This window comes from Coregonus clupeaformis, chromosome 37, assembly GCF_020615455.1.
Source record: "Coregonus clupeaformis isolate EN_2021a chromosome 37, ASM2061545v1, whole genome shotgun sequence".
NCBI lineage: Eukaryota > Metazoa > Chordata > Actinopteri > Salmoniformes > Salmonidae > Coregonus > Coregonus clupeaformis.
This window is the reverse complement of record NC_059228.1, coordinates 7949350-7975409: the sequence shown is the minus strand read 5'-3', so window position 1 is coordinate 7975409 and position 26060 is coordinate 7949350. Positions and strand designations below refer to the sequence as shown.

General features: G+C 43.7%; 2 protein-coding genes across 3 annotated transcripts in view; one reads left to right on the top strand and one right to left on the bottom strand.

Moving 5' to 3' along the window:
• Nucleotides 1-13484, top strand: part of LOC121553689 (E3 ubiquitin-protein ligase MARCHF5) — a 37261-nt gene extending 23777 nt beyond the window's left edge. Inside the window, exons 3-6 of one of the 2 annotated variants that reach the window (XM_041866999.2) lie at nt 7851-7981; nt 8123-8306; nt 8779-8945; nt 11659-13484. In XM_041866999.2, coding sequence (XP_041722933.1) covers nt 7851-7981; nt 8123-8306; nt 8779-8945; nt 11659-11775 — 599 coding nt within the window. In that variant the 3' untranslated portion in view covers nt 11776-13484. Of the gene's footprint in view, nt 1-7850; nt 7982-8122; nt 8325-8778; nt 8946-11658 lie in introns of both variants that reach the window. The other variant, XM_041866998.2, reaches the window with a different exon arrangement.
• Nucleotides 13485-15269: 1785 nt separating this feature from the next.
• The window catches only part of LOC121553687 (insulin-degrading enzyme), a 44410-nt gene continuing 33619 nt past the window's right edge, over nt 15270-26060 (bottom strand). Inside the window, exons 20-25 of the mRNA XM_041866990.2 lie at nt 25114-25281; nt 24618-24890; nt 18735-18796; nt 16654-16726; nt 16499-16566; nt 15270-16353 (exon numbers count right to left, since the gene is read on the bottom strand). Coding sequence (XP_041722924.1) covers nt 16258-16353; nt 16499-16566; nt 16654-16726; nt 18735-18796; nt 24618-24890; nt 25114-25281 — 740 coding nt within the window. The 3' untranslated portion in view covers nt 15270-16257. The remainder of the gene's footprint in view (nt 16354-16498; nt 16567-16653; nt 16727-18734; nt 18797-24617; nt 24891-25113; nt 25282-26060) is intronic.

Below are 26060 nucleotides of genomic sequence, written 5' to 3'. Positions count from 1 at the left end.
ATTCGTTGACAGTCTCTCTCTAGTCATGGTTTTAACTTTCTTTTATACCTGCTACGTTACTGCAGACACTGTCATCTGAGCCATCCAATTGACCAGCAATGGGCTTATAGTGCACTTGATTTGCTCTCTGGGCCCGCCGGGAAGGCAGAGTTTGTACCGTCAGACACATTAACTGGTTCAAAATGGCAACAGTTTGCCTACCCGGCGCACAGGGCAGCTGAATCGGGTGCACCTACCGCCAGCAGCCCGAGACGAAGAAATAAATATAGGAACACAAGGCTTTATCGTTGTTTTTTTTACAGAAATGTTTGGCGATCAACTAGGAATGCCTTAGATCACGATCGACCAGTTGGTGACCACTGCTCTAGAAAGTTGAGTGAAGTTCAATCTTGTTCTTCTCTCTGTGGGCTGATATTTCTCAATAGTCAATAGTCAATAGTATCAAAGGCTGCACTGAAATCTAACAGTACAACTTCCACATTCTTCTTATCATTTTTCTTCAACCAATCAGTCATTTGTGTCAGTGTAGTACATGTTGAGTGCCCTTTTCTATAAGCATGCTGAAAGTCTGTTGCTAATTTGTTTACAGAGAAATAGCATTGCATTTGGTAAAACACCATTTCTTCCAACAGTTTGCTAAGAGCTGGTTGAACCAGTAAAGGCCGCTTTACCACTCTTGGGGAGCGGAATGACATTGGCTTCCCTCCAGGCATGAGGACAAAGACTGTCCTTTATGTTAAGATTAAAGATATGACAGATAGGAGTGGCTATAGAGTCAGCTACCATCCACGTTTTCAATGCCAGGAGGTTTGTCATTGATTGATGACAATAATTTGTCCACCTCTCCCACACTAAGTTTACAAAATTCAAACTTACAATGCTTTTAGTTTATTATTAGTTTTTTTATGCATGAATACGATGGCTCACTGTTCATTGTTGGCATTTCCTGCCTAAGTTTGCTGATTCTACCAATGAAGTAGTCATTAAAATAATTGGCAACATCAAATGGTTTTGTGCTGAATAAGCCATCTGATTCGATGAAAGATGGAGTTGAATTTGTCTTTCTGCCCATCATTTCATTTAAAGTTTTTTTTTTCCATCATTCTTTATATCATTGATCTTGGCTTCATAATACAGTTTCTTCTTCTTTTTGTTGAGTTTAGTCACATAATTTCTCAATTTGCAGTAAGTCAGCCAGTCAGATGTGCAACCAGACTTATTAGCCGCTCCTTTTGCCCCGTCTCTTTCAACCATACAGTTTTTCATTTCCTCTTTAATCTATGGAGCCTTAACAGTTCTAACAGTTAGTTTCTTAACAGGTGCATGATTATCAATAATTGGAAGAAGCAATTTCATGAATTCATCAAGTGCAGAGTCTGGATGCTCCTTATTAATCACATCAGAACAACAACTATTTTTATCATCCACAGAAGTGTCACAGCGAAATCTTTTGTGTGATGTCTTATACATTATTTTAGACCCACTATTTTAGGCTGAGAGAATTTGCAGTTGTAAAGCTAATTTACTGCAATTCTACACATTTTGCCATGGCTCATGCTATCTGAGTGACTCACATTATAACAAAATATGACATGGCATGACAGAAAATACTGAATGCATCAATTTTTGAATTTTAGGTTCTCCCTGATTGGTGATTTGTTAGTTCTTAAAGATTATCTTATTTAAAAATCAATATGTCCATTCTCTTTTCTGCATACTTTCTGGTTTTAGTAATTTAAGTTTACACTGTAAATGTTTTTCATCCCTAAAATTATTTTCACAAAAAATAAGAATGTGGACACCTGCTCATTGAACATCTCATTCCAAAATCATGGGCATTAATATGGAGTTGGTCCCCCCTTTGCTGCTATAACAGCCTCCACTCTTCTGGAAAGGCTTTCCACTAGATGTTGGAACATTGCTGCAGGGGACTTGCCTCCATTCTGCGTTCCAATTCATCCCAAAGGTGTTCGATGGCATTGAGGTCAGGGCTCTGTGCAGGCCAGTCAAGTTCTTCCACACAGATCTCGACAAACCATTTCTGTATGGACGTCACTTTGTGCACGGGGGCATTGTCATGCTGAAACAGGAAAGGGCCTTCCCCAAACTGTAGCCACAAAGTTGGAAGCACAAAATCGTCTAGAATGTTATTGTATGCTGTAGCATTAAGATTTCCCTTCACTGGAACTAAGGGGCCGACCCCGAACCATGAAAAAACAGCCCCACACCATTATTCCTCCTCCACCAAACATTACAGTTGGCACTATGTATTCGGGCAGGTAGTGTTCGTCTGGCATCCGCCAAACCCAGATTCGTCCGTCGGACTGCCAGATGGTGAAGGGTGCTTCATCACTCCCAGAGAACGCGTTTCCACTGCTCCAGAGTCCAATGGCAGCGATCTTAACACCACTTCGGCCAACGCTTGGCATGGCACGTGGTGATTTTAGGCTTGTGTGCGGCTGCTCGGCCATGGAAACCCATTTCATGAAGCTCCAGACAAAGTTATTGTGCTGACATTGCTTCCAGAGGCAGTTTGGAACTCTGTAGTGAGTGTTGCAACCGAGGACAGCCTATTTTTACGCTCTTCAGCATTCGGCGTCCCGTTCTGTGAGCTTGTGTGGGCCTACCACTTCGCGGCTGAGCCGTTGTTGCTCCTAGACGTTTGTACTTCACAATAACAGCACTTAGCGGGGCAGAAATTTGACAAACTGACTTGTTGGAAAGGTGACATCCTATGAAGGTGCCACGTTGGAAGTCACTGAGCTCTTCAGTATGGGCCATTCTACCGCCAATGTTTGTCTATGGAGATGTAATGGCTGTGTGCTCGATTTCATACACCTGTCAGCAACGGGCTCAAATAGCCGAATCCATGTGTGTGTTATAGATAGACAGAACTATGGAATAACACATATGGAATCATGTAGTAACCAAAAAAGTGTTAAACTTCAAATAGCCATCCTTTGCCTTGATGACCGCTTTGTACACTCTTGGCATTCTCTCAACCGACTTCACCTGGAATGCTTTTCCAACAGTCTTGATGGAGTTCCCACATGCTGAGCACTTGTTGGCTGCTTTTCCTTCACTCTGCCGTCCGACTCATCCCAAACCATCTCAATTGGGTTGAGGTCGGGGGATTGTGGAGGCCAGGTCATCTGATGCAGCACTCCATCAGTCTCCTTCTTGGTAAAATAGCCCTTACACAGCCTGGAGGTGTGTTGGGTCATTGTTCTGTTGAAAAACAAAACCAGCACAAACCATATGGGATGGTATCACTGCAGAATGCTGTGGTAGCCATGCTGGTAAAGTGTGCCTTGAATTCTAAATAAATCACACAGTGTCACCAGCAAAGCACCCCCACACCATAACACCTCCTCCTCCATGCTTTACGGTGGGAACTACACATGCGGAGATCATCCGTTCACCCACACCGCGTCTCACAAAGACACGGCGGTTGGAACCTAAAATCTCAAATTTGGACTCCAGACCAAAGGACACATTTCCAACGGCCTAATGTCCATTGTTTGTGTTTCTTGGCCCAAGCAGGTCTCTTCTTCTTATTGGTGTGGTTTCTTAGCAGCAATTCGACCATGAAGGCCTGATTCACACAGTCCCCTGTGTCTGTGATTTAAACTCTGTGAAGCATTTATTTAGGCTGCAATATCTGAGGCTGGTAACTCTAATGAACTTATCCTCTGCAGCAGAGGTAACTCTGGGTCTTCCATTCCTGTGGCGGTCCTCATGAGAGCCAGTTTCATCATAGCGCTTGATGGTTTTTGCGACTGCACTTGAAGAAACTTTCAAAGTTCTTGAAATGTTCCGTATTGACTGACCTTCATTTCTTAAAGTAGTGATGGACTGTTGTTTCTCTTTGCTTATTTGAGCTGTTCTTGCCATAATTCCAGGTGACTACCTCATGAAGCTGGATGAGAGAATGCCAAGAGTGTGCAAAGCTGGCATCAAGGCAAAGGGTGGCTATTTGTAATACTTTTTTGGTTACTACGTGATTCCATATGTGTTATTTAATAGTTTTGATGTCTTCACTATTATTCTATAATGTAAAAATAAAGAAAAACCCCTTGAATGAGTAGGTGTCCAAACTTTTGACTGGTGGTGTTTTTTAGGTGAAACTAATTTTGGGGATGGAAAAATGTTTAGTGTAAACTTTAAACGACTTAAACCATGTATACATTATACATATTTTTGTGAATTCTTTATAAATGTTTTGGGGATATAGGCAGCCCTGAAAAAAACACTTAGGCAGCCCGCCCAATACTTTTCTATGCAGAAGAAACTCTGCAAGAGGAGTGGACAGTGTCTATGTACTGATTTGATGTCTGTCTCTGAAATCCCAGACCTGGAACATTGTTAATGTGGGAGGCAACCTGTCTGCCTAGGGAGACAAATCTCTATCTCTGAGTTGGATATGACCAGTGGTTCAGGTCCAGCAGAGGGAGATGGGCTCTGCTGCTACAGGTGCCATGGCAACAGTGCCAAGTAGTGCCACGATGACTAGTGCCACATAATCAGCTCATTGGCCTAGTCGAGGATCACTAAAACATTCAACGTCAAACGGATGCTTTAGGTTTTCAAATTATGACATGGGCTGCATTTTTTATTCATGCCCTGAATTAAGCAGAATTACAATAGAAATGAACCCAACCCTGCTCAAACAATGACGCAGCATTAAAGTCTCCCAAGTGACACTTTGGGGTGTAGCCTACTTTTTGAAAAAGACAGCTCCGCATAGCCACCGATAAGGACAATCCATCACATCAAGGAGACCTGATGTCCCGGACCCCTTTCTCCCTTTAATGTTCTCCACTGGTCTCCTGCTGCAGGTATTAATAGTTTCTGGATGGGCCTGTGTGATTAAAGCAGGTTGCCTCCCGTCCCTGTAAATATTGAATGATTTTCTCCTTAGTGCTCTAGAATGCGAGAGAGGAGGATGAGGAAGAAAAAGAAGGGAAGATTGAGGTCATAGCTATTACTTGACTGTGTCTAATAAGGGGTAAAATGGGGTAGGCTACTATATATGACACACAGTGGCTGCCTAATCTGATCTTTGACACAGGCCTGTTCTTATGGCACAGAGATGAATTATAGCCAGGTTCACACACATGGTCTCCCTCTAGCATTGTAAAGGTGTTCCGCAGCCTTAATCTAAATAACAATCCATTCCTCTCCTATCTGCCTGAGCCTCTTTGTCACTACACATTCCAGCACAAATGTTTTCCGGTCAAACCCAATACTTCACATTATTTTGCTCTGAGCACAACAGGAATGCTAAATAAAGGAAGCTCATTCTTTTGAGCATTTACGCGTTGCTGAAATCACCTTACTCATTGTACTTTAGGAATGTCTCACGACGGTGTGTGTGTGTGTGTTTTTTGTTTTGTGTATTCTGTGTGCTTTTCCTCACTGCTGAAGTTACCTTCCTCATTGAATATTTCACGAGTGTGGCCTACATGTATCTACACTACATGGTATGTGGACACCCCTTCAATTTAGTTGATTCGGCTATTTCAGCCACACCGGTTGCTGACAGGTGTATAAAATCGAGCACACAGCCATACAATCTCCATAGACAAACATTGGCAGTAGAATGGCCTTACTGAAGAGCTCAGTGACTTTCAATGTGTCACTTTGTCAAATTTCTGCCCTGCTAGAGCTGCCCCGGTCAACTGTAAGTGCTGTCATTGTGAAGTGGAAACGTTTAGGAGCAACAACGGCTCATCCGCGAAGTGGTAGGCCACACAAGCTCACAGAACGAGACCGCCGAGTGCTGAAGCGCGTAACGCGTATAAATCATCTGTCCTCGGTTGCAACACTCACTACCGAGTTCCAAACTGCCTCAGGAAGCAACATCAGCACAATAACTGTTTGTCGGGAGCTTCATGAAATGGGTTTCCATGGCCGAGCAGCCGCACACAAGCCTAAGATCACCATGCGCAATGCCAAGCGTCGGCTGGAGTGGTGTAAAGCTCGCCGCCATTGGACTCTGGAGCAGTGGAAACGCGTTCTCTTGAGTGATGAATCACGCTTCACCATCTGGCAGTCCGACAGATTAATCTGGGTTTGACGGATGCCAGGTGAACGCTACCTGCCCCAAAGAAGTTTGGAGGAGGAGGAATAATGGTCTGGGGCTGTTTTTCATGGTTCGGGCTAGGCCCCTTAGTTCCAGTGAAGGGAAATCTTGACGCTACAGCATACAATGACATTCTAGACAATTCTGTGCTTCCAACTTTGTGGCAACAGTTTGGGGAAGGCCCTTTCCTGTTTCAGAATGACAATGCCCCCGTGCACAAAGCGAGGTCCATACAGAAATGGTTTGTGCCCAGAGCCCTGACCTCAACCCAATCGAACACCTTTGGGATGAATTGGAACGCAGACTGTGAGCCAGGCCTAATTGCCCAACATCAGTGCCCGACCTCACTAATGCTTTTGTGGCTGAATGGAAGCAAGTCCCCGCAGCAATGTTCCAAACATCTAGTGGAAAGCCTTCCCAGAAGAGTGCAGGCTGTTATAGCAGCAAAGGGGGGACCAACTCCTTATTAATGCCAATGATTTTGGAATGAGATGTCCACATTCTTTTGACCATGTATGTGTATTATGTTTTTTTTCCCTTTAGTTTATTTTGTGTTTTTTCTCATTGCTTAAGACATCACTTCCTCATTGTACTTCAAGTAGGGCTACTTTCATTGTACTTAGGACACGGGTTAGGGTCAGAGAGTAGGGTGAATGGTGTATACCACAGGTGTCAAACTCATTCCACAGAGGGCTGAGTGTCTGCACTCCTCCCTTGTACTTGATTGATGAATTAAGGTCAGTGATTAGTAAGGAACTCTCCTCACCTGGTTGTCTAGGTCAGTGGTTCCCAAACTGGGGTGTGCTAGGGGTCAGAAAGTTGTAATAGTAGAATGCACAAGGTGCAATTTTTAAATTGGGTAGTGCATCAGTTTTCCTCCTGTCATGTCAGTCATTGCATACCTTTTAGAGAGCTATTATAGCTTGTCAGAAATGTTCAAATCAACTAGCCCATGTCAGCTAAAGTTTTTTAGCTAGGTTTTTTAGCCCATAGATTTTGTTGTAATGTTTGAGTGACTCATATCACATGAATAAACATTAGACATGACAAAATGTATAGAATTGCAAGAAAATGAGCTTTAAAACAGCAAAATGTTCTCTGCACACCATTACAAAATCTGTAGAATTGCAGGAAATAAGCTTTAAACCTCCACCAACAAGAGGCGTGTGAACAGTTTGTCATGAACAGTGCTTGTGCCCATAGAAATAGACGTGCGTGTAGGGGGGGCGCGGGATGTTCCCCAATGCTGGAAGGGGGTGCCGGAGTGAAAAAGTTTGGGAACCCCTGGTCTAGGTCTTAATTGAAAGAAAAAAAACTGCAGACACTAGGGCATCCATGGAATGAGTTTGACACCGCTGGTGTGTACTGTACACTAAGAATTCTACCACCAGGAGAGCAGCCATCTTATGACCCCTCCTGGAGAGGTTTCGTCTGATTGGTGCTCTACTTTACTCCACCTCAGCATGAGATATTTGTAGCGTTCTAGATGGACTCTGCTTGGCCCTTTTTCACTGTAAAAACAAATAAAATGCTCAAGTGAAAAGAGTTCACACGAAAATGGCCAGTGATTGAAAACCGACACTAAAACAGGGTTTTCCATTGCAAAACGATTTTCTACGGTGTTCCCTAATGAATATGACCCAGGCCACAGACGGGACAACACCCTTCACGACCCTATTTTACAATCTGTAACAAACACTATCACCTTCTTCATACTTGGTGTGTGTGGTCTCTTTTTAACTCTTATCTTTCTGTATCCCTCCAGGGCCGGTGGTGTATGTGCTAGACCTGGCTGACCGGCTCATCTCCAAGGCCTGTCCCTTCGCTGCCGCTGGCATCATGGTGGGCTCCATTTACTGGACCGCTGTCACCTACGGGGCCGTCACTGTCATGCAGGTGAAAGCACAAACACACACAGCTGTGTTTATCGACAGACTACGGGTGCATTTGACTTGGCAGTGCATTACATAAGGTGCCATTTCGGACGCACTCTATCGTTAAGCTACCAATCTTGACCATGGTGTCCCCTGTGCCCAGGTGGTGGGCCATAAGGAGGGCCTGGATGTGATGGAGCGGGCAGACCCCCTGTTCCTGCTTATCGGCCTGCCCACCATCCCCGTCATGCTGATCCTGGGGAAGATGATCCGCTGGGAGGACTACGTGCTGCGCTTCTGGAGGAAGTACTCCAACAAGCTGCAGATCCTCAACAGCATCTTCCCAGGTCAGAAAGGACACATTGGTAGGGATGCAAGCCGTTCTGCAACACCAGTGTTATGTGAAAGCTTATTCATTGTGTGTGTCTGTATGATGAAGAGTGGGTGATAAAGATCTTATTAGATACTTGATGGATGATGCTACCTGTGTTAAAGACTGTTGTAATGTTGTGTGAACAATGTGGCTTGACCCAGTGTGTGAGCAGTGTTTGTGGGGATAAAAGAGCGCTTAGACGGGGTCCGTCCGTTGTGGCTTGTGGTGGTGGTATGTAGGTTCAGTAGCAGTGGGGTTTTCCCACTGATCTCATCATCAAGGATAGTGATTGATGTGGGTAGAAACCGAACCCATCACTTGATGAATGTGTTTTTGTGTGTTTTGTTTAGCATATCCAACTGTGTGAAGATGTACTGGCAAAACATCAACACCCACAATGCACCTCACCCATCCTGACCCTGCACCCTCCTCTCTGTCTTTCTCAGGGATTGGGTGTCCAGTGCCTCGTATCCCGGCAGAGGCCAGCCCCCTGGCGGACCACGTGTCAGCCACCAGGATCCTGTGTGGCGCCCTGGTCTTTCCCACCATCGCCACCATCGTTGGCAAACTCATGTTCAGCAGCGTCAACTCCAACCTGCAGAGGACCATCCTGGTGGGTAACAAAAACGAACCTCTGTGTCCTGTTAGTCATACACAGACAGACAGTGGGCCTGGGTTTTGGCCATTGTAGTTATATGGACCACATATTCCTCCTATGTAGTGATTGCAGGGTTTTTGCAATGGCTATACAGTGCATTCTGAAATTATTCAGACCCCTTGACCTTTTTCACATTTTGTTACGTTACAGCCTTATCCTGAAATGGATTAAATAAAAATAAAAAACTCATAAAGCTGCACGCAATAGCCCATAATGACAAAGCGAAAACAGGTTTTTATAATTGTTTACAATTAAAAAATAAATAATTTTTTTTTTAAAAGGTAGAAAGATCTTATTTTACGTAAGTATTCAGACCCTTTGTATGAAACTCAAAATTGAGCTCCGGTGCATCCTGTTTCCATTTATCATCTTTGATGTTTTTACAACTTGATTGGAGTCCACCTGTGGTAAATTCAATTGATTTGACAAGATTTGGAAAGACACACACCTGTCTATATAAAGTCCCACAGTTGACAGTGCATGTCAGAGCAAAAACCAAGCCATGAGGTCGAAGGAATTGTCCATAGAGCTCCGAGACAGGATAGTGTCAAGGGACAGATCTGGGGAAGGTTACCAAGACATTTCTGCAGCATTGAAGGTCCCCAAGAACACAGTGGCCTCCATCATTCTTAAATGGAAGAAGTTTGGAATCACCAAGACTCTTCCTAGAGCTGGCCGCCATGCCAAACTGAGCAATTGGGGGAGAAGGGCCTTGGTCAGGGCGGTGACCAAGAACCCAATGGTCACTTTGACAGAGCTCCAGAGTTCCTCTGTGGAGACGGGAGAACCTTCCAGAAGGACAACCATCTCTGCAGCACTCCACCAATCAGGCCTTTATGGTAGAGTGGCCAGATGGAAGTAAAAGGCACATTGACAGCCCGGCTGGAGTTTGCCAAAAGGCACCTAAAGGTCTCAGACCATGAGAAACAAGATTCTCTGGTCGAATGAAACCAAGATTGAACTCTTTGGCCTGAATGCCAAGCGTCGTGTCTGGAGGAAACCTGGCACCATCCCTACGGTGAAGCATGGTGGTGGCAGCATCATGCTGTGGGGATGTTTTTCAGTGGCAGGGACTGGGCGACTAGTCAGTATCGAGGGAAAGATGAACGGAGCGAAGTACAGAGAGATCCTTGATGAAAACCTGCTCCAGAGCGTTCAGGACTTCAGGCTGGGGGCGAAGGTTCACCTTCCAACAGGACAACGACCCTAAGCACACAGCCAAGACAACGCAGGAGTGGCTTTGTGACAAGTCTGTGGATGTCCTTCAGTAGCCCAGCCAGAGCCCGGACTCTAACCCGATCGAACATCTCTGGAGAGACCTGAAAATAGCTGTGCAGCGACGCTCCCCATCCAACCTGACAGAGCTTGAGAGGATCTGCAGAGAACAATGGGAGAAACTCCCCAAATACAGCTGTGCCAAGCTTGTAGCGTCACTCAAGGCTGTAATCGCTGCCAAAGGAGCTCTAACAAAGTACTGAGTAAAGGGTCTGAATACTTATGTAAATGTGATATTTCAGCTTTTTATTTTTAATACATTTGCAAAAATGTCTAAGAACCTGTTTTTGCTTTGTCATTATGGGGTATCGTGTGTAGATTGATGAGGGAAAAAACCTATTTGTCAGGTGGGAAGGAGAAGTAAACAACATTAATAGACTTGGTAGATTTTGATGTCCCCACATTATAATTGGAAGAGGAAATGTAAACTCTAACATAGCCTATTAACTAGAAAGGTAACTCCAAACACTTTTGCTAAGAGCTGCTGTTTAGCTTGCTAAACAAAGGTTAGCCATGTGTTGGCAAAAATGTATGTCCAAGTCAAGAAAGCTTACCAGCAGCCAGCGGGATTTGCCGCACTGGTAGCCAATTCACCGGTGCTTTTTCAAAGTGTAATGGCCTCCAATGAGTGTAATTTGCTCAATATGAAGATGTGAGAAATGAAGTTGACATCATTAGAAATTATATTTTTCTCTTCTACTGTAGGTATGTAATTCAAAATTAGTTTATTATGTTGCTAGCAATATTCATAATGTTAATTTTAAAAAATCACTATTTATATACACTGAACAAAAATATAAAGGCAACATGTAAAGTGTTGGTCCCATGTTTCATGAGCTGAAATAAAAAATCCCCGAAATGTTCCATACGCACAAAAACTTTTCTCTCAAAATGTGTGCAAATTTTTTTTTTACATCCCTGTTAGTGAACATTTCTCCTTTGCCAAAATAATCCATCCACCTGACAGGTGTGGCATATCAAGAAGCTGATTAAACAGCATGATCATTACACAGGTGCACCTTGTGCTGGGGACAATAAAAGGCCACTTTAAAATGTGCTGTTTTTTCACACAGCACAATGCCACAGATGTCTCTAGTTTTGAAGGAGTGTGCAATTGGCATACTGAGTGCAGGAATGTTCCACCAGAGCTGTTGCCAGAGAATGTAATGTTCATTTCTCTACCATAAGCTTGGCAGTAACCACGCCAACGATCTGCCAACTTATATCTGTAGCGTCCGAACAGTTTGGGCTACACACTAATACGACCCCTTTGTGGAAAGGTGAGACTCTCACGAACACATGTAGTTTGTTTTGCTCTATGATGCCCACAGGCCTCACAAGACTCCACCACCCCCCCCAACCTGAGCTTTTGTTCTTTATGCCCTGTCTGCAGGGTGGGATCGCGTTTGTGGCCGTCAAGGGAGCGTTTAAGGTGTACTTCAAACAGCAGCAGTACCAGAGGCAAGCCCACCGCAAGATCCTCAACTTCCCAGAGGCAGAGGAGGCCTGAGAAGGCCCTGGACAGGCACACTGACACACAGGGGGAGTGGATGGAGAAGAACAGTGAACTCTGAGCAGGAACACTGTCGGACAGACAGATTGACGGACACGGGGATCATTGGCGCCCCCTACCTCTTATACCCCTCCGAGCAGCCTCGCCTCACATGTTTCTGCTCTCTGTGGAGTCGTTGTCCTATGCTGCTGACATTCATGCTGTATGACTATCGCCATAATCTATTGCGTTTTTAAAACTTTAACACACGTACACTAATACAGACATGCGTGCAGGCAGAGACACATGCTCATGCATATTGCACACAGGAATGTGACTTGTGTTTTTGTGACTGCTGTGTTGCAGTAGCGAGTTTGGAGTATTATATTATTTATTTTTTTACATAACCAGTGCTTGTTGTATTTTCAGAAGATAAATCTGGGACACGTGTAATTATTAGGCAGGAAAGTTTTATAAATCATTTTTGAAATTTTGTTTGCAAATGTGAGGGGTTTAATGAGGAATATTGTTTTCCTGTATTGCATGTGTTTTAAGAGATAAATAAGACTAAAGTATCTTTATCACTAAGAGATTATTATTTGAAGGAAGGAAGATCATCTTACCTGCTCCCTTCAGACATTGTTGCCACTCATGTTTCCATTGGTAAATATCCCCAGGCTTGTGACTGAAAATACATGGTCATCATCATTAATCTCCTATTTAGAAGCACAGTACAAACCTCGTAACAAAGTGTGATTGTCTGTACATACAGTAGTTGCAGAATAAGTGAAGTATTGGATGACATTTTTTAGGGTGTGTTTTTACTCCTATGCCTTGAAGTGTTCGCATTCATTGTTTGTAGATGATTTTGTTTAATTGTTGGTACTTAACCCTAATTGCTCCTGTAAGTCGCTCTGGATAAGAGCGTCTGCTAAATGACTAAAATGTAATCTATAAGCATCTATAATCCTACAGCTCACTTCTACCTTTCATATGAAATACTCAATAAGAATCAGTGCACAGATGTCTTCTACTCATGGGATGAGCACGAATGTGATGTGCAAGCCCGCAGTTGGGAGGTGGGTAAATGGATCATATAGATCTGACACATGCAGCATTGCCTTTTAAATTAGCAAAAATTGATGGCATGCTGTCTACTGAACGAAGGCGTGACTGACTCGTGTAACATCTCATATTTTAACCCAAATCACATACGCCACAGATACATCCTTGCTAACACCTGCTTTGTTTATTTTAGTGCATTTGGCTCAAGGCAGTCATAGAATGGGATGTAATTACAACTATATTTCTAGAAGTGCTCTAGAACTATATAGAACCAGTACACAGGTGGTCCAGTGGTCTAAGCCGCTGCAATATGGGTTTGAATCTGGTCCACTGCTATTTGTAGCAACTCTCCATCTATCCTGTCCAATAAACAAAAAATGTGAGTGGAACTGCCCCACTCATTAAAAAAACAAACGGTATACAATATACGACTTGAAAAAAGGCATGCCATAAACCAACCACTAGAATATTTTATGTTAATCTCTCTCTTAGCTGTGTCTGGTAGACAGATGTAATCTCTGTGGTCAGCTCAGCTTTTAAATTCAAGGTAAAAAAACAACAACATTATGCTAAGAGTGAGGAAGTTGTATATTACATGGATTGTACAGACATTGCTTCTAAATTTATAATTTCATGATCGATTATAAATGTATTTTTTCTAACCTTGAAGTGGATGTGTTGAGTTCATTCTAAGGTCCAGATGCACACTGTAGGACAAATTCCATAGATATGAACAAGGGGCTATCACATTTCATAGTATATTGCTGAAAGATAACACCTTCGGTTTATATATCATTTTGTAATACTAGTATAGTGTGTTCTTCTGAGATAAAAATCCTGTGTTGACTGATATTGGAGTCTATCTTTTAATAACAGACAACTATTGTTCCAGTATACAGTCATTTATTAGTTATAAACACACAGGAGGAAATAAAAATAAAATAAACTTAAGACTTAAGCACTCCTGCATTACTGAGCCATGAACATGTCTGCAGCAACTCAACCAGCCAATTTACAGCAGTGTCCACTGACAGTCTCACTGAACCTCCTTCCATTTGAAGAGTTTCATATGATCTGGCTGGTATTCAGTAGGGCACATGTAGCAAAACAATTTTGCAACTGAAAATCAAAACAAGCATTTCTTATTTCAGTAGTCCCTCCCTGTTTGTCAGTTTTCTTCTGTTTGGTGCCTAATGAATACAACCCAGTTTCGCAAAATGAACCAACACAGTTATTCCCATGTTCGAGTCTATACTGATTACTTATGGAAACTATTGAGGAAAAACTGGTTGGTTTCCCCCTAAATACATTAGCAAGCAGTGACAACTACTGGTTGCCAGAGACTGTTAGTCCTACAAAAGGAACACTGACTGCAGATCAGTTATTGGTCCCTACCATTGTAGGGTGGCCACTGCTAAGCACTGAACCCAAACCAGTGGAATTCAAGGGAATGTTCAGTCTATGTCAGTGTACAGCTGTACTTCGTGTGGAAAGAGCACCTTTGGGTTCAGTTTGAGCATAAATCCATAAGAAATGCCAGTTTCTACCTAGTGGTTAAACACATTAGGTTAACGTTGCAGTTGATATATATTGGCCTGAGAACATATGGGAGACCACATAAAGCTGACATTTGCTGTATCAAAGAGTGGTTGGTGCCAGCGGTAGTTTGACTTGGCAATGCTTGTTAACACCTGAGAGACTAGGCCATGGTGTAGACACAGACATGGCGCTGGCATGAGTACTATCCATGCATCACATACCACTCAGAAAAAGGTCAGTTCCACCTTTCAATATGTGTCCGTTTTTAGGCTGGATGAGAGCAAGGACTCAAGAATGCAGTGTCCCCCGCTTCTATATAACAGTACAGAGGCCATGTGTGTTTCAAGCCACACTGCTCTTAGGTTCCCCAGTTTATTGCTTAGTGAGAAGTGCATATTTAGAAACACAGGCCTGACTACACCGTAACCCTCCATCCATAAGCCTCTTTTGAAACCCTTCAGACAAAACATGATTCTTTTAAAAGGGTGTCCTGAGAAAAGACCAGATTGAAAATCTGTTTACCCCACCAGACATTCTATAACAGTCCTTTATGTTTTTCTGAAGGATAGCATCTTTAAGACTGCAATGACCCTGTTCCAAGTCTGACCCACAGAGTAAAACTCCAGACACTGCTGTGGTGTGTATCCAGCTGACTGCTCCATCCATAGAGTTTTATCTCTATTGCTCCAGATTTGTAATATACCATCTTCACTGCCAGAGAATGACCAATAATCACCCCCCCTCCCCCACCTTTAGGGTACAAGCTAAGTCTCAAACGGAGAAAGGGTGGGGGGGGGGGGGGGCCCTATGCAAGAATCACTAGTCGAACACAACCAGATTAAAATATGAATGATACATGAACAAGAATAAAAGCTATAAAATTACAAATGTATACCTCCAACAAGTAATTAACAAATTACAGACGTTTATTTTTCTTCAATCTCAAATAAAAGCAAAAAGCAAAAGATTAGCGGGACCCTGAGATGATGCTTGGATAATACAACCCTATAGAACACATTAGTTCAAAATAAAAGCTTCATGAACACACCTCTCCACCAAATTAGCAGTTTTAAAACAGCTCCTCCAAAGGGCCTTGACATTTTACTAGTTTAAAAAATAAATAGATCCAGATCTCAAAACCTGTACATCATGGATTAAAATAGAATAATTTCCATAAGGCTGATATAATAGGTGTGTCAAACTGAAATTGTGTCTAAAATAGTGTTGCACATTAATCTTATTTAAACACAGTGTCTTTGTGATAACAATTCAGGGAGTTGTCACTGTGCCTTGATGCGTCGCACGAGTACATAAGAAAGAAAGAAGTATGTGTCCAGCGTGTCTAAAATGATATTAAGTGCACCCTTTGTAGAGCGAACCTCAACAGCTTCACATAATCATCATTAACCAACGGTTTACTCTCACCACAGTAGCATGTCCTGTAGCTAAATCGACTAAAAACACATTATGAAGTGTCAAGGGGTACTTGTACTGGTTTACAGGGTTCTGGCCTTGTGGTTCTTTAAGTTAGTACTATTCCTCTATAATTATAATATGAGCCCTGCTTCAACAGTCTATACATTGTCGGGAATGTGTGTTGGTGGAGTTTTCCATGAGACTAAAATTAGGTGAGTTTTTGTGTGTGACCTCTACTCTTACAAGGAGCTATGATGAGATCCACAGCCAAGTTGTGGGAATCGCACACATTTCCAAGCACCTCTAGTGGCCTCCAGCCTATCACACACACAGATACATAAACACAGAGAAACACACATGCAGGCTTAGTCAGATGAGTGTGTTGCTGACTCCAGTTGCCTCAGGGGGAATAGATGGACAGAGCAGGGTCCACCCCACAGTGCTCCCATGCTACTCTGGGGGCAGGGCTGCCCGGTCCTCTCACAGTTTGGCAGCCATGAAGTTGATGTGGGGCTTGGCCAGGGGAAAGAGCGGAAGGCTCCTCTTGAACTCGTTCATGTCCTGCACCAATGTAGGCTGTACACAGTGGGAGCGAGATGGACAGGTCAGTATATTACAGACATAACACACACATCACATTGCCCCAAAAGTTACATCATTCTGCCAATTCTCTATCACAGACACGCACCCCTCCTGTATTATAAAAGGATAACTACATTACCTGTGGCAAGGAGGGGGCAGGGACCAGGTTGACGTCATTCTGGGCAGGGAACTCTCCCACGACTGGGCCTAAACAAAGGACAGAGACATTTCAACTGTTAAACAGTCAAAGCAACCCCCACCCCAAAAACTCTCCATCACTAGTACAGTACTCACAGGAGTCCATCTCCCTAGACAGGACGTGCACAGACACCTTGTGCCTCTTGGGTGCATCCACAGCCAACAGATCCTACAGAGAGAGACAGGAGTTAGATAGAGACACCGAGAGAAGAGACAGACAATTTAATTGAAGCCTCTATTAAGGTCACTGTCTGCGGAAAATGAATTATATTGGGGTGAAGAAATGTTCCAGTCTTCTGCATCAGAACAAAGTGAATTCCACAGTCATAAATCTGTGGAGCGGGGAAAATATGGTGAAATGTATTACACAATGAAAATATTCTGTATGGGGCCTGTGCTGCTTCTGCTGAGATATAAATATAGGAAGTCTTTCATTGCTTCAGTATCCTTGGCCCCCTTATCCCCTTGAAACACACCACCCTGACGGTGACGCAACCCCTCGTTATGGTTGTAGATCAGTGGCGTTCGGTGCAGTTTAATATGAAGGAGGACGATTTTTTAATTTATTTTAATGAGCGTAGCCTTATTTCTATTACAGTATATATGACTGTCATTCATATTTCATTTATCCAGTTCAATGTAACAGTGATAGGTTTAGGCTACTACATGATACTCAAATTTTCCCTGTACCCATCATGAGGTTGCTACAACCTAGCTTATGAATGAAAGTTTACAACGTAGGTGCACACAGGTCGAGAGAAAAAATTGAGTTGACAGACAGTGACACATGGACAGACAGTGACACATTCAATACAGCCTTGCACACTCTTGCCTGCATCTAGCTGATATAGGGTGTAATCATTAGTCCAACAGTTGTAAATGAGAATTTATACTGGACAAATTCAGGTATGTTTATCCCAGTTTCGTTCCGTTTGCTTCTGTTTAAGAAACGTTTTTCAACAGAATCGGCAGAATGAATACACCCCTGCTCATGCGTAAACAGTTTACTTTCATAGCAGCCACGTTGCATTCCTTCTCATATCTATGCGCGCTCCTCCTCTCACCTTTTCCTTCGCTTGTGGACTTCAATGCACAACACGTGACCAGGCGAAAAAAAAGAATCCAAGCCAAACCATATCATAACCGCTACACACCGCTTACATCGTTGTCACCATATTAGCTAAAGTAATGTCATAGTCAACATAGCTAATAGAACTAACGCATTAGTAAACCCACTATAATCATGCAGTAACGTTAGTGTACAGTCAGTAAGAAGTTTAGCACTAAATAAGTAAAACCAAAAGCTTACCTTGACTTGGAAGAGTTCCAGTGTTGTGTTGGATAGTCATAGCCAGCTAGCTAACATAGCATCCCTCTGTTTGAGCAGGGTGTTTAAGTAGGCTAAACTAGCTAGCTGCATTTGCTAGCTAAGTGAAACTGAAAAGAAAATAAACTCTTGCTTCTCCTTCATTTGAGGAAATTAATTAGTTCAAAACAGTTCTACTATTGTCTTTCTCTCGCTTTGAGTTAACCACATTTTATGCACTGCAGTGCTAACTAGCTGTAGCTTATGCTTTCAGTACTAGATTCATTCTCTGGTCCTTTGATTGGGTGGACAACATGTCAGTTCATGCTGCAAGAGCTCTGATAGGTTGGAGGACATCCTCCAGAAGTTGTCATAATTACAGTGTAAGTCTATGGAAGGGGGTGAGAACCATGAGCCTCCTAGGTTTTGTATTGAAGTCAATGTACCCAGAGGAGGACGGAAGCTAGCTGTCCTCCGGCTACACCATGGTGCTACCCTACAGAGTGCTGTTGAGGCTACTGTAGACCTTCATTGCAAAACAGTGTGTTTTAATCAATTATTTGGTGACGTGAATATATTTAGTATAGTTTAATCTAAAAAAATATACTTTTTAAATGTTTTAAAAATTATGTTTGTATGAAATTCACTGAGGAGGATGGTCCTCCCCTTCCTTCTCTGAGGAGCCTCCACTGTTGTGGATATTCTGTGAGCACAGCATATCGTGTCAGTGTCACCTCCACAGCTATGAATAGAACCAGGACGTGGAGGATAAGAGTGGTGGGGGAATAAATGAAACAAGGTGCAATCTTTCAGGGAGGACAGATTGAACAACACACCTGCATACAGAAGATGGATGATGAGAGCTACTCACCCGGTGGAACTGTACAATGTTTTCTTTCGTGAACGTCTTCAGATAGGCCACTTCAATGTTATCTAGAAAACAACAGGAAACACTCAGGATTAACGGTCGATGATTTGAGATATCACTACAGCTTTGACCAAAACAAATATGTATGCATGAATGTAGAACAGAACTGGTGGCAAAGTCCTTACATACTCATCACAAGTAGGATACCAGTGATGGGGGGAATCGAAAGTTACATATCGGAATATTATTTTTGATGATATATCGTATCGTTTTGACAACGTCGCAATATTTTTGCACTAGTTGGCTGTACCTGCACCAAAACTCCAGTATTTTTCCTTCATAGCTTGTTCTCCATCTTTTTATCTTGGCCAGGTCGCAGTTGTAAATGAGAACTTGTTCTCAACTGGCTTACCTGGTTAAATAAAGGTGAAAAAATAAAAAAATAAGTGGGGAGACAATGTTCTCAGGACTTTTATTTTCATGACTGATCAAAACTGCACTGCTCAAAAAAATAAAGGGAACACTAAAATAACACATCCTAGATCTGAATGAATGAAATAATCTTATTAAATACTTTTTTCTTTACATAGTTGAATGTGCTGACAACAAAATCACACAAAAATTATCAATGGAAATCAAATTTATCAACCCATGGAGGTCTGGATTTGGAGTCACACTCAAAATTTAAGTGGAAAACCACACTACAGGCTGATCCAACTTTGATGTAATGTCCTTAAAAAAGTCAAAATTAGGCTCAGTAGTGTGTGTGGCCTCCACGTGCCTGTATGACCTCCCTACAACGCCTGGGCATGCTCCTGATGAGGTGGCGGATGGTCTCCTGAGGGATCTCCTCCCAGACCTGGACTAAAGCATCCGCCAACTCCTGGACAGTCTGTGGTGCAACGTGGCGTTGGTGGATGGAGCGAGACATGATGTCCCAGATGTGCTCAATTGGATTCAGGTCTGGAGAACGGGCGGGCCAGTCCATAACATCAATGCCTTCCTCTTGCAGGAACTGCTGACACACTCCAGCCACATGAGGTCTAGCATTGTCTTGCATTAGCAGGAACCCACGGCCAACCGCACCAGCATATGGTCTCACAAGGGGTCTGAGGATCTCATCTCGGTACCTAATGGCAGTCAGGCTACCTCTGGCGAGCACATGGAGGGCTGTGCGGCCCCACAAAGAAATGCCACCCCACACCATGACTGACCCACCGCCAAACCGGTCATGCTGGAGGATGTTGCAGGCAGCAGAATGTTCTCCACGGCGTCTCCAGACTCTGTCACATGTGCTCAGTGTGAACCTGCTTTCATCTGTGAAGAGCACAGGGCGCCAGTGGCGAATTTGCCAATCTTGGTGTTCTCTGGCAAATGCCAAACGTCCTGCACGGTGTTGGGCTGTAAGCACAACCCCCACCTGTGGACGTCGGGCCCTCATACCACCCTCATGGAGTCTGTTTCTGACCGTTTGAGCAGACACATGCACATTTGTGGCCTGCTGGAGGTCATTTTGCAGGGCTCTGGCAGTGCTCCTCCTGCTCCTCCTTGCACAAAGGCGGAGGTAGCAGTCCTGCTGCTGGGTTGTTGCCCTCCTACGGCCTCCTCCACGTCTCCTGATCTACTGGCCTGTCTCCTGGTAGCGCCTCCATGCTCTGGACACTACGCTGACAGACACAGCAAACCTTCTTGCCACAGCTCGCATTGATGTGCCATCCTGGATGAGCTGCACTACTTGAGCCACTTGTGTGGGTTGTAGACTCCGTCTCATGCTACCACTAGAGTGAAAGCACCGCCAGCATTCAAAAGTGACCAAAACATCAGCCAGGAAGCATAGGAACTGAGAAGTGGTCTGTGGTCACCACCTGCAGAACCACTTCTTTATTGGGGGTGTCTTGCTAATTGCCTATAATTTCCACCTGTTGTCTATTCCATTTGCACAACAGCATGTGAAATTTATTGTCAATCAGTGTTGCTTCCTAAGTGGACAGTTTGATTTCACAGAAGTGTGATTGACTTGGAGTTACATTGTGTTGTTTAAGTGTTCCCTTTATTTTTTTGAGCAGTGTAGTTTTCTCATGGCTCCCTCTTGTCACTGCAGCAGACATATAGTGAGCAATACTGTTTGGAACATTGAAAGTGCAATGAAATCACAGTATCGATTTGCAATACATATCGGCGCCTAAGTATTGTGAGAATATTGTATCATGAGGTCCCTGGCAATTTCACTTTCGCAGTCAAAAAGCCAGCAGAGATCTACCGCTCAGATTCTTTTCATTTCTTTACCTAATAAAAACAGTTCTGTAGGAATGGGGTTTGTGCAGTAGGCCTAATACATTATCACAGCATATTGGCTATATGTCTGCCGATATTGTTCTTCTCAGACCATATTATACTGAAAACTCTATGCGAAGGAGCTGTTTCATGCTGCATGATGCAAATTGTGGTCACACCAGATACTGACTGGTTTTCTGATCCACGCCCCTAAAAAAAAACGGTATTCCCAGTCATGTGGAAACCATGAATTTCAGTTGCCTGATTTCCTTATATGAACTGTAATTCAGTCAAATCTTTGAAATTGCTGCATGTTGCATTTATATTTTTGTTCAGTGTATATTTCAAAACTTGAGCTTTGATAACTAAATAAATCAGTTGGTGTAGCACTTGTGAGGCGAGGTTGAGCATAAATTGAAATAATTTTTTATTTTACTGGACTGATGGTATCTGCATCTGATGGTCATGGTGCTTTCAAGACAACTGGGAACTATGGGAAAAACAAGGTAAAATCATGACGTCAGTGATCTTCAGGTCGGAGCTCTAGAAAGATGACCGAGCTTCAGACTTGGAATTCTGAGTTGGATGACCGTTCAAACAATTTTTCCCCAGTCGGATTTCATTTTTTTTCCAGAGTTCCCAGTTGTCTTGAACGCACTGAAGTCAGAAGTCGGAGATGTCCAAGTTCCCAGTTGTTTTCAACACGGCATTAGTCTCAGCGGAGGCATTAGTCTCTCCTTCCTTTCCTCCGGTGAGACTGACCACAGAGGGGGGGACACCATCTTCTCAAGTCGCAAAGCATCTGCCTCATGCACAAATTCATGTTGTTCCTATGACCAGAGAAAGTGAAATATTCCAAGATATTAAAATAGACATGATGAGCTGCTAGTAATAATAAAAAACGCAGGGCTATTGATACACTTAGCTACTAATTCATTGCAGCTGCAGTGCGAGTGGTAGTACGGAGAAGCACTTTTTTTTTGTTTTGTAACAGTGTTGAATACAAACTAAATCATGAACTCACTCATAAAAACAGCAGCTCTTTGCTATAGTCTTTGACAGTCTCGCGCTCTGGTCATGGTTTTTAAAATCTATGAAATCTCATGTAGGCTAGTATCAAACTTTGCTGGAAGCTATAGGCACGGTGATTTGAGCTATCCGATTGGCCAGCGCAGTAGACACACTCGATTTAGCCACAGATCATCCAGTTCGCCGGGTAGGCGGAGTTTGTCTTTTGAGACTAATTAAAAGGTTAAAAATGAGAAAACCTTACCTACCCGGTGCGCAGGGCTTCTAAATCAAGTGCACTTACCGCCAACTGCGCAACACAAATATTATAATAAAAGGAGTGCAAGCCTTTATCGTTGGACTTTCTACAGAAATGTTTGGTAATCGACTAGAAATGTCTTGAAGATCGACCAGCCGATCGTGATCGACCGGTTGGTGACCAATGCCCTACAGGATCACCAGCCACCCCGACCGTACAATGTTCCACTATTGACAAGGCTCCACTTCCTATCATGACATTAGTATTGACGGTTGCTGCCCTCAGTCTTCTCCCATCCTCTTTCCCTCTAACAATGAGAACATTGATGGTTATCATCATCTCTCCCTAATTAGCGTTCTGGATCACACAGGGGTTTATGGCAGATTACCAGCCCATTACAATCCATAATAGCACTCAGGAGAAAGCTGCAAGGGCGAGGTGTGCTCCGGGAGTTTATTCTGGGGCCTAATCATTGCTAATTTCTGCGGCAGGTAGCTCCGAGACGGCAACAACCTTCCTTTCCCTCAGGGATCCTCCAGAATGTCAATATAAATAAATGTACAGTGGATATAAAAAGTCTACACACCCCTGTTAAAATGCCAGGTTTTTGTGATGTAAAAGAATGAGACCTATAATGTGAACAATTCAATTGAAAAACAAACTGAAATCTTTGAGGGGGAAAAATAAAAAACTCACAATAACCTGGTTGCATAAGTGTGCACACCCTTAAACTAATACTTTGTTGAAGCATCTTTTGATTTTATTACAGCACTCAGTCTTTTTGGGTAGGAGTCTATTAGCATGGCACATCTTGACGTGGCAATATTTGCCCACCTATCTTTGCAAAAGCGCTCCAAATCTGTCAGATTGCGAGGACGTCTCCTGTGCACAGCCCTCTTCAGATCACCCCAGAGATGTTCAATTGGATTCAGGTCTGGGCTCTGGCTGGGCCATTCCAAAACGTTAATCTTCTTCTGGTGAAGCCAGGCTTTTGTGGATTTGGATGTGTGCTTTGGGTCGTTGTCGTGCTGAAAGGTGAACTTCCTCTTCATCTTCAGCTTTCTAACGGAAGCCTGAAGGTTTTGTGCCAAAATTGCCTGGTATTTGGAACTGTTCATAATTCCCTCCACCCTGACTAAGGCCCTGGTTCCAACTGAAGAAAAACAGACCCAAAACATGATGCTGCCACCACCACCATGCTTCACTGTGGGTATGGTGTTCTTTGGGTGATGTGAGGTGTTGTTTTTGCGCCAAACATACATTTTGGAATTATGGCCAAAAAGTTCAACCTTGGTTTCATCAGACCATAACACATTTTCCCACGTGCTTTTGGGGGACTTGATGTTTGTTTTTGCAAACTTCAGCCGAGCTTGGATGTTTTTCTTTGTAAGAAAAGGCTTCCGTCTTGCCACCCTACCCCATAGCCCATTCATATGAAGAATACGGGAGATTGTTGTCACATGTAGCACACAGCCAGTACTTGCCAGAAATTCCTGCAGTTCCTTTAATGTTGCTGTAGGCCTCTTGGAAGCCTCCCTGACCAGTTTTCTCCTCGTCTTTTCATAAATTTGAGGGACGTCCAGTTCTTGGTAATGTCTCTGTTGTGCCATATTTTCTCCACTTGATGATGACTGTCTTCACTGTGTTCCATGGTATATGTAATGCTTTGGAAATAATTTTTTACCCTTCTCCTGACTCATATTTTTCAACAATGAGATCCCTCTGATGCCTTGGAAGCTCTCTGCAGACCATGGCTTTTGCTCTGAGATGCAACTAAGAAAATGTCAGGAAAATCCTATTAGAACAGCTGAACTTTATTTGTGATTAATCAGTCACTTTAATGATGGCAGATGTGTAATGACTTTTATTTAACATGAGTTTGAATGTGATTGGTTAATTCTGAACACAGCCACATCCCCAGTTATAAGAGGGTGTGCACGCTTATGCAACCAGGTTATTGTAAGGTTTTTATTTTTCATTTTTCCCCCCTCGAAGATTTCAGTTTGTTTTTCTATTGAATTGTTCACATTAACAGTGGAAAAAGTTCTGACATGATTTATCTTTGTCTCATTCTTTTACATCACAAAAACCTGGCATTTTAACAGGGTTGTGTAGACTTTCTATATCCACTGTATATCTCACTCAAAACACCTATTCATATAACAAGGCCTCCTAGCAGTTATAATATGAGGAGGATCAGGAGGAATATCCATTTAGTCAACACTAACTCAGCAAACTACCCACAGATTTCACTTGGAAAAAGCTCTTAAGCCTCTAGCCCAGGTAAAGGAAGAGGTGTGTATTCACAAGTGCATATTGCACATTGTGTGTCTGCACATGCTCACCTCTGTCGAAGTTGTACTGCTGGGAGATGATCTCCCCCCAGTACATGGCACACTCGGCGGCCAGCTTCTTGGGCTTGTCCAGGCGGCGGATGGCCAGGGCCTGGATGTGTTTCTGGAAGGCCTCGTCGTTCATTTCCTCCACAGACTTCTCCGTGGCTTTTAGGAAGGCCTCCACCCGGCTCTCCAGGTAGTGGGGGGCCTTCTCCGACTGGATGATGAAGCGCAGGCCCTGGACCCCGTTAGCGCGCCGCGGACCGCTAAACACTATGTACCCTGAGGAGAGAGGAGAGTGAAAGTCTTTAACAATGCACTGTAAATTCTGGAACGTGTGTATGTGTTTAACTGCATGCATGTAGTCTACTGTCCCCTTTTCACTGCAGGGTTTTGAGTTCAAGTGTGTTTGAGTACTTTACAAAGGACCTTTTCACAGGAGGTAATTTCCCCCTCCCTGCCTATCTGGACCGGTCTCCACTGGAGTGTGTGTGAGTGGTCTTACCCAACTGTTCCTTGGTGCGCAGTGTGTTGAAGCAGGGCTCAGAGATGATCTGACAGAAGAGCTCCAGCAGCATGTTGTTGTGGGTTGTCTGCATGTCTGTCTGGTAGTAGATCTCTATGCCACAGTTGTTGTGCACCTCGTTCCTCTGCTGGTACACATACCAGCCACCTGGAAGGCACAGACAGCAGGGTCGTAGTCATTAGGGCACATAATGGAAAAGGTTCCAAATGTTTTGCAAGGAAAAAAGAAAACCGGTGTTTCTTATTGGACAAGTCCAGGTAGTACATCCCTGTTTCAGTACATTTGGTGCCTAATAAATACACTCAGTGGACAGTTTATTAGGTATACCACCCCGTTCACGAAAATGGTTCTCTCCTACAGAGAGTGAGTCACGTGGCCATGGCTTGCTATATAAAGCAGGCAGACCAGCATCGAGGCATTCAGTTACTGTTCGATTGAACGTTAGAATGGGAAAAACGTGTGATCTAAGCAACTTTAAGCGTGGTATGATCGGTGCCAGGCGCGCCGGTTCCAGTATCTCAGAAACGGCTAGCCTCCTGGGCTATTCACGCACGACAGTCCTAGGGTTTACCAAGAATGGTGTGACAGCCTCCCGAGTGGCGCAGCGGTCTAAGCGGCATCACTACAGACTGGGGTTCGATCCCAGGCTGTGTCGCAACGGCTGTGACTGGGAGTCCCATAGGGCGGCGCACAATTGGCCCAGCGTCATCCGGGTTAGGGGAGGGTTTGGCCGGGGGGGCTTTACTTGGCTCATCACGCTTTAGCGACTCCTTATGGCGGACCGGACGCCTGCAAGCTGACTTCGGTCGTCAGTTGAACGATGTTTCCTCCGACACATTGGTGCAGCTGGCTTCCGGGTTAAGCGACTGGGTGTTAAGAAGCGTGGCTTGGCGGTTCATGTTTTGGAGGACGCATGCCTCAACCTT